At 41.4% G+C, this 9,411-nt stretch overlaps 1 protein-coding gene across 1 annotated transcript; it reads left to right on the forward strand.

Annotated features, from left to right (window-relative positions):
• Positions 1 to 7,419: 7,419 nt before the first annotated feature.
• socs3a (suppressor of cytokine signaling 3a) lies at positions 7,420 to 9,000 on the forward strand. The gene is made up of 2 exons (XM_034190741.1): positions 7,420 to 7,554; positions 8,169 to 9,000. Exon 2 carries the CDS (start codon positions 8,312 to 8,314, stop codon positions 8,939 to 8,941), a length of 630 nt encoding a protein of 209 aa, XP_034046632.1. The 5' UTR covers positions 7,420 to 7,554; positions 8,169 to 8,311; the 3' UTR covers positions 8,942 to 9,000.
• Positions 9,001 to 9,411: the final 411 nt, after the last annotated feature.

Raw genomic sequence — 9,411 nt, forward strand, 5'->3', positions numbered from 1 at the left:
GCAGTCCATTTACTAAATACGTCTTGGGCTTCATTTATATCAATCATTAACAAATAAAAGCAGTATAGTACTTTATGGTAAATCTGTCTGAAATAAGCAGTTCTAAAAATCCGAGTGACCGTGCAAAAAGGATACTCGTGAGGAAAGTCACCAAGATGCATCATTTCCTCTTTGAGATCATTTTGTCTTTGATATTTTGATTTAACTTGTTTCAAGTTGTAGAGAATTTAAAGAGGATAATTTTAGAAATTTTAATATAGAGAAGCCTGAATTATTTGTCTCAAAATAGTGTAAAAAAAATTAAAAAGTGTAAAGCCCAATGGTGTGTATACTATTTATAGGCATTGTACAGCTGTACTTGATATTGTTTTTGATCCAGGGTGTCTGACCATCTGCCAGTCCAAGTTTAACTCAAAGAATTTTGATCACATTCAAACAAAACTAGGTAGAATGACTGAAGATAGTGAGTTGATTTTACAAAAAAAAAAAAAAAAAAAAATGTAAAAGTCAGGGACACAGGTCAAGGCCAAAATTTAGATCCAGTGCCCAATCCTGGGATATTTAGAATGGCTATGTGAGAAAGTGGTTAAAGATAAAGCTATGGCTATTATTAAACTTTAATACGATAAATAAATCACCATTCTATATTCTATTCGCATATCTCTGAGTGTTTGTGTTTTACTTATTTCTTCAATTTATTTCTTCCGTCTGCCCCATGAATGCATTAGACATAGGCATCTGTTTAAGGCAGAGAGTGACTCATCTTTGTTGATGATCTTTGTCAAAACTGGTGCGTGAGAACGTTCCGCCTTGTGATAATAAAACAAGTAGCGTCTATGTGTCTGTGGCTCACATATCCTCCAGACATCTTTGTCGATGATTTTTGTCGAAGCTGGTGTGTCAGAATGTTCCACCTTGTGCAAACAATGATAGTAAGTCCCTTCGGCTGCTCTCTTGTTTTCACTCAGGGTCACCACAGCAGATCCAACCAAGGTGGATCTGCATGTTGATTTTTTTTGGCACAAGTTTTACGCCGGATGCCTTTGCTGACGTAACTCCACACTGCATGGAGAAATGTGGCAGAGGTGGGATTTGAACCCATAGCCTTCTGCACTGAAACCAAGTGCACGAACAACTTGCTTGTGCCAGTAATGATGATGATTTCAAAATAAAGGTTTTACTTGCAACACAACACGAGTGAATTTAATCTAGCAAACAAGCAAGCAACGTTTTGGCCAAAGGCCATCATCGGCAAATAAAAACATTGCTTGCTTGTTTGCTTGATTAAATTCACTCTTGTGTTGTGTTGCAAGTGAGGCAGTGTGCGAGAGTTTTTTTGGTTTGTTTAGCAGCCTTTGTGCCTTCTCTTATGCACCTGTCGTTAAGGGATGTGCAAAGTGATTTCTTTCTTTTTTTAAAATAAAGGTTTTGAAAATTAATCCCCCAAATTTTCATAATAAATGATGCACGTCATCGTGCCATGCGCAAGCCATACCCAAAAGCTGAGGCCCATCTGACATACAGTCAGAGAGATATGTGAGCTGCATGCATATACACACACACACACACACACACACACACACACACACACACACACACACACACACACACACACACACACACACACACACACACACACACACACACACACACGCATCTTGCTTTATACGAGGTCTGTCAATAAAGTAACGGCCCTTTTTATTTTTTTCAAAAACTATATGGATTTCATTCATATGTTTTTACGTCAGACATACTTGAACCCTCGTGCGCATGCGTGAGTTTTTCCACGCCTGTCGGTGACGTCATTCGCCTGTGAGCACGCCTTGGGAAGGAGTGGTCCCGCCGAAGCCTCCGCGCGGCTTTCCATGACAAAATCTCTTGTTAAAAGTGAAATCTGCTGATGTCCAGCTCTTGTGATAACCAGAGAAAGAGCACACAACGGTCTCGTATCCACAGAGCCATCAGCTTAGAAATGGTCCGGTGGCTTATGCCGCATCGTCGCAGCTCAGAGCGTGACGCGCCGAGCGTCCTTAAAGGGGTCCTTAAAGCTGTACTAACAGTCCTTATTCTCTGTGAAGCCCGTAAAATTTTCACTGAAAGCCAGATATATTTTTCGAATGGTTTCCAGGTGCCAGTTTCTAACAGCTTCTGAAAAAATTCTGATGGAAAAAAAGTCCTTTTCAATCCGCCATTTCCAGACAATGAAAATCCGACGAGTGGGCGGGACCACTCCTTCCCAAGGCGTGCTCACAGGCGAATGACGTCACCGACAGGCGTGGAAAAACTCACGCATGCGCACGAGGGTTCAAGCATGTCTGACGTAAAAACATATGAATGAAATCCATATAGTTTTTGAAAAAAAAAGACCTCGTAGATGGATAGATAGATGGACGATTGGCGTGTGGGTGTTGCTCACTTTGAGGGGGCCGTCTTGATTTTTATAACAGATCTATGCTGATTCTGAACTGTTTTTATTTATTTTTTAAACAGCTCTAAACCAGTAGGTGGCTTTCAACTGGATTTTTGACTGGATTTGGGATAGATTTATTTAAAGTGATTGCTTTAAAAAATCATTTCATAGTAGTTTTGGTTCAATAAAATAATCCAAATAGGTCTCTTTGAATGTGAAACATTTTATAAGCATTTTTTAAAAATGTGTTCTGACATTGTGTAAACAAAATTATTAATGTTGCAACTACTCAACAGAAGTAATGTTGTTCTTTATGAATTTATGGGCTGTAAAAGCGCTAAGTGGAGCCTGTGTCATAGCGAGGCTGTAAATAATTTGATAAAGTGGCTTTGATGTCACGGCTCAGTGAAGTTCTGCTCAAAAATAATTTTGTTAAATGACGTTTTTTTCTGTTCTTTTACCCCATTTCCAGTTGAGAGATTGACTTTTTCCCTGTAAGCAGTGACTTTACGGGAACAGTGAGTGGAAATAAATTTCTAAGTCTGTGAGAAAACCAAAACAACTGCATTTTCCTACCAACCCTTAGTTCTCTTATGCAGAACCATGTGTCATCTACTAACCCAAGATGGATTCATCTACTTCTCACTCAATAACTTAGACTGTAGGAGACACAGACCAGAAATAAACCCACAGGGAACAATTTCTAAACGAATATGTGGAATACTTAATCATCTGCTCTATTTTCTTCCGAAATGAACATTACCTTAAAATAAAGCAAAACACTGCAATTAATTACATCAAATAAAATGCATAAAATTGTTCAATACATAGTTACTTTATGAAATTAAATACATTTCAGTGCATCACTTTATGACTGGACAGGGAATTGTGATGTCTCACATATCAGCGCACAGCTTTTGTAGATGCATGTGCACAAAAACGATCACATAGGTCAGGGCTGGGCAACTTGTTCCAGAAAGCATCAAGAGGGTGCAGGTTTTCTTTGCAGTCACTGACTCCACCAGGTGATTTCACTGATTAATATCACTTTGAGCAGATGGAATCAGTTAATCAGTGAAATCACCTGGTGGAGTCAGTGACTGCAAAGAAAAGCTGCACCCTCTTGGCGCTTTCTGTAGGTCAAGGTACCGGGGGGGGGGGGGGGGGGGGGTGTTCTATAATTCTAAAAAAATGCTTGGAATGAGTTAAAAATAACCAAATATCCATAAAAACTCAATTTTGCCATATTATTTTGTATTTAGAGTTGGCTTTCCTTGGCTACTAGCATATCTGTGAAAACCACAGATATGCTAGATTTTCTGGGATTTTAAGGAAAACTTGACACTTGATTGACCATAAACAATACCAAGTGACTGTATGGCAACTCCCACAGCCACACTAACAAGAGAACCAACCTAAAAAGTTGTTTCAATTGGAACATCTAAATGAATTAAGTTGCTTGAACTTTGGTTAATAAGTTAGATCAACTCTAAAGGTGCCTTGACACTTGCACGACTTTGATCCGTACACTTGCATGCACGTTGTCATGACAATCCCACCCGCTATGTTCCCAGCTGGACACAGTGCTTTGTTCTACTTGCTGCCATGCACTCTTTGCTGGACAGTGCGTATATAAAGTAATTATTTCGTAGCGGATTGCTCATTTTTTCTGCAAGTTGGCTGCTGAAAACGGCTCTAATCACTTCCTGAATCACAGAGGAGTGATCCAGCCGAAACCATTCACACGCGAGCCCTCATGCACGCCCTGAATGAGCTGGAGAAAGCATTTGGAACCATCTAAAAAGGTAATTATTTGTCATGTTTACATTGTCATCGCTTGGTAAAACAGTTGCATGTTCTTTCCTTCTTGTGTGCAGCTGTAAAAGTATGTTTATGATAGATTTAACATCTCGTTATAATCCTTCAGACGAGCTGCGCTCTGATGCGGTGCACTAACACAATCACTTGCTCTGTTCACTTCTTCTTTACTCGACTTGACGAGCTGCATGTAGTGTTGGCGAGCAGATCACGCTACATGGCACAACATTTATGCGTGAAAGATTTTTTGAACATTTCAAAATTCTCTTTGCGCAGTTGCACAAGCTGGCGCCCCTCTCACGTTCAGTCTACACCCGTTAAAGATGAGTTTAGTCTCCTGCATGACACAGGGCGTGCAAGTGCGTGAATCAAAGTCGTGCAAGTGTCAGCGCACCTTAACTTACAAACTTAAGTTCAAACAACTTAATTCATTTAGATGTTACCAATTGAAACAATTCATTTTAGTTGGGTTAACTATTCTCTTTGTTCAGTGCATAATTATCCATCTATTACGAGTATATCATTTGCATTGTTGTAAGTCACAATCACACGCATGCATTGCTGCTCTTTTGTTTTTCTCTCTGGAATATGTAATCTTTTTGGAAAATTGCCCTTTTGGAGCAGTTACTGATTCGTATTTTGTACATGGAAAAAAGCCAACTCAGCATTACTGTATTAAGTAATGCGGTACAGAGTAGTTTCCATGGACATGTGGCGCTGTGGAAGGTTTAATGTGGCTCCTTTCCTTCCATTATGACCTCAGGCAGAGAGACGGTGTGGATGCTAAATTCATGGCTCATAAGGATGACACAATAGGTTTTCTGGGAACAAATTGAGCATTTCGGGGTTATCCTGGCGAGATCCCACCCCTTTCCTGCTGGCAGCCTGAATAAAACACCTGACTCACCTCTGTGGACACAGCTGGCACAGAGAGGCCATCAGGCCCTGTGGCAGCAAGCTGTTACCCAGAAGCCCCTCCTCTGTGCTTCCTAGCAGAAGTTCTGGTAAAGATAACACCAAAGCTGCTTCCCTATCCTGCCCTCAGGATCAGCCCGGCTCGCTGACAACTGTCAAGCTGGTTTTATCTAGATTAAACTTTACAGACCTCAGCATTGTAAAAAAAAATGCCTGCTGATGAGTAAAGGAGGAGGGAGTTGAGTAAACGAAGGCAAACCCAACATGACACCACAAGCTGGAGTTTAACTATAACAACCAGTAACCACTGGAGTCTGATGATCACAGATGAGTCAACAGAGACGGCCAATGAGTTGCCAAAGATAAGATTTTCAAACAGATCATCTGAAGTCACACTTACAGAGAATCCTCTCTTGGTTATACAGAAGGATTTTTTTTTTTCTTTTTAAATTAAGCAATAATTATGAAAGTCTTGGTGTTGAGTGGTAGAGTAAAAGACACACACTGGAGCATAGCACTTTACACAGACTCAAGGTCTGACACTGTCAAAATTGTAATTTCAGATTAGACCCCAACACATTTTTACATCCGCCAAGGATGTAACAAAATCATCAGTGTTTGTTTATTTATTTGTCTGTCTGTCTATTAGCAGGATTACGTCAAAACTACTTAACAGATTCTCACCAAATTTGCACCACAGATAGATATTAGGGCACGGAAGACTCCACTGAATTTAGGAGGTGATCCAGATCGGTGAATGTCAGAAATCTCTGATTGCTCTTCTTTAAAAATAAGTTATTTAATCAATCAACCAATCATGTGGTGTGGCTTCAAAATGTAAGTAATTAAGTCCCTTTGGCTTCTCCTTTGTTTCACTCGGGGTCGCTGCAGCAAGTCCAAGGTGGATCTGCATGTTGAATTGGCACAAGTTTTACACCGGATGTCCTTCCTGATGTAACTCTACATTACATGGAGAAATGTGGCAGGGGTGGGATTTGAACCAGGAACCTACTGCGCTGAAACCAAGTGCATTAACCAGAAGTGGGACGAAGTCACTGTCAAGTCGTGAATCGGCAAGTCTCAAGTCAGCTTGCACCAATTCGTGGTCATTATGACTTGAGACTTGACTTGGGAATTGAATTGAGACTTGCCGATTAATGACTTGAGAGTGACTTGCTGGTGACTTTGTCCCACCTCTGGCATTAACCACTTGGCCATCACCCCTGCACAAAATATTACTACAATAACAATGTTTATTTATTTATTTATTACCAGTTATTATTCAGTCAGCACAGGCATGAGAATGAGACATCCTGAAACTCAGCTGGGGGTCTGCAGCCTGCTGGAGGAGCTCCTGGGTTTTTGTTTAAATTAAACGTATTTTAAGCCTCATAATAATAATAATAATAGTCATAATAATATATTTATTTATTTATTTTCTGTTAGCCAATATTTGATTACATTTTAGTGCCGATCTGGTTCTACCTCAAAGTTTAACTTGAACATTTTTTTTTAAACTTATGACCTCACAAAGACTTGACAGGGTGAAAGAATGACAAATTCCTCTTGATGATTGATAGCTGTGATGGCAGCAGGTCATCAGTATTTGGGCTGAGGTGTCCTCTTACTGAGTGCACTTCTGGTAAAATACAGTACTGCTAATTAACACTTTGATGCATAAGAGTTGTGCAAACGCACACTCTGCCCTTTGTTTCACTGCTGTGCTAAAGGCCCCATGACGCATTTACAGCAAAGCATTACTGCAGCATTTAAAGACTTAACATTTAATTATGTGAACACGGCTTGCTGAAATAAATGTCACAGTTTAAAGAGTGAATGTTTGACTCTGGGAAGCGTTGAGAAAATATAACCACTGGACTGGAAATGACTTCCCAACAATGTGTAAATAAAGAGTGTGGCTTTGGATACCAGCTTCCCCTTTTGGGAAATCAAACCCTCTCCAGGAAATTCTCCACACAGCAGCGCCTCCTGTCGGTCAACGGCGCGCACAACGTGCGTCCTCCTCTGAATTAACTCCTCTGACATCATACATGATAGTAAGAGGGAGCATTTACTATAAAAAGAAAAAAACAAATTCATATCAAGCGTTTTCTGAGACTTTATCTGTTCTGTTTCGACACACAAGCAGAGACAAAAAAAAACAACAAAAAAACCTTCCTGTCAATCTGGAGGCAGGGGGCGGTCCTTCCAGGAAGGAGGCGGAGCATCCTTATACATAACAGACGGGACGAATCCGTCCCGAGCGCATAACTGCCCTCACGCAGAACCTATTTCAGTCTTTTGATTACGCTGAGAAGTTGCTCGGGGAGAAGAAAAAACCCTTTGAAATCCTCCAGCCGCAGGAACATCTGAATTTAATTTCAAGCAGCAAGTCTGGAGAAACACTGAAGGTAAAGATTGCGCCTTTTCTCTCCCCTCCCGCTTTTAAATACGTTCATAAAAGTTTATGCGGAGGGATCCTCTCTAGAGTTATTATTATTTTTTTTAAATTTTAATCAGTTTATTTATATTAAGTGAGGCGCTTTGCGCAATCAGGACTGTTTTCTTTCGTGGAACCGACCTGCGTCCTGAGGGCACATTACCAAAAAAAAAAATAAAAAAAATAAAACGAGAAACTTCAACCAAAATGAGTTTAAAAACACAAATTTTAAATTATCTCTTTGGCAAGAAAAAAAGTTAAGTTTAGATACATTTAGAAACTCAACTGACATCATCTGGACACAGATTGGTGCTTAAATATGAATAAAACTAGTTTAGGGCTGAAACAGTTGCTGGATAAATTATTAGATGATCTGATTATCTAGTAGTGAGTTGGTAAGCATGAAGACTGTTTTGGTATGGTATAGCCCTTTTTTAAATAAATGGATTTATTTTATTTCTTAAAAATTTGGTCAAATGAAGTAATGATCCACGTTGACAGACTAAACACAAAGTGTAACTGAATCATCTCATCACTTTGACTGAATTTTAATCTTTAATCATCTTCCTTCTTTTGTTCATTCAGGTGTGTCTTTTCCAGACAGACTGACTGACCTCACCACCACTCTCTGCCGGAGCTCTGGACCTCCATTTGACCTACATCTCTTCTTCTCTCGTCTGCGCGGTGCCAAGTGCTCCCCAGGCTTCCTCGAGTGTGGGCACAGCGCCATGGTAACTCACAGCAAGTTTGACTCCGCAATGAGCAGCAGCCCCTTTGACTCCAGCATGCGGCTGCCTCACCGTTACAAGACTTTCACCTCCAAGGCTCAGTGCCAGATGGTACTGGCCACCCTCTGCAAGCTCCAGGAGAGCGGTTTCTACTGGGGCGCCATCACGGGAAAAGAGGCCAACAATCTGCTGTTGTCTGAAGCGACCGGCACGTTCCTGATCCGGGACAGCTCGGATAACCGACACCTCTTCACCCTCAGCCTCATGACTGTGTCGGGCACAAAAAATCTGCGTATCCAGTGTGACTCTTCCTCTTTTTTCCTGCAAACTGACCCTAAGAACATTCAGTCAGTTCCCCACTTTGACTGTGTCCTCAAACTGGTCCATTACTACATGCCTCAGAGCAAAGCTGCCATATCTGGGAACAATCACAACGGGAATGCTTTCTATATTTACTCTGGAGGGGAGAAGATCCCTCTGGAGCTTCTAAAGCCTCTGTCCGGCAGTTTGTCCACCCTGCAACACCTGTGCAGGAAGACACTTAACGGACACCTGGACATTTCCTCTAAAAGGGACCAGCTTCCTCATCCTTTGAAGGAGTTCCTCCAGGAGTATGACGCTCCTATCTAGGAGGATGACTTCTGCTCTGGAAGGGCACAAGACTTCAAAGTAGTAGCAGAACTGCTTCTGTAGAACATGCGGGGAAGATGCACACTGACGCAGGATGTATCCATGGATGGACGAGGCGTTGAGCACGTGGAAGATGGGCACCGACCTCATGGTGGAGGCTGATCCACAAGAGGAGAACGCTGCTGGTGTGAGGATGGGGCTTCACTGATGACGTAGACGTTGATGAAAACTGAAGTGATGCTCTCACAGTCAGCTGTCTCAGTTTCCGCAGTTGCTGCTAACCCCAGGATGCCGTCAGGTTGTCGAACCCGCACACGTCAGCCTCAGAAATGCATCCATCCATTAAGGCTCAGCTGGCTTTTATGGTCAGGCCGGCTTTTTTTTTCTGCTGATGTTGGACAGTAGTGGACGTATAAGACATGTCCGTCCAGCAACCTGGGATCTCAACCAAGTGCATGCTGGAAAGTGAC

This window comes from Thalassophryne amazonica, chromosome 16, assembly GCF_902500255.1.
Source record: "Thalassophryne amazonica chromosome 16, fThaAma1.1, whole genome shotgun sequence".
In the NCBI taxonomy this organism is placed as follows: Eukaryota; Metazoa; Chordata; class Actinopteri; order Batrachoidiformes; family Batrachoididae; genus Thalassophryne; species Thalassophryne amazonica.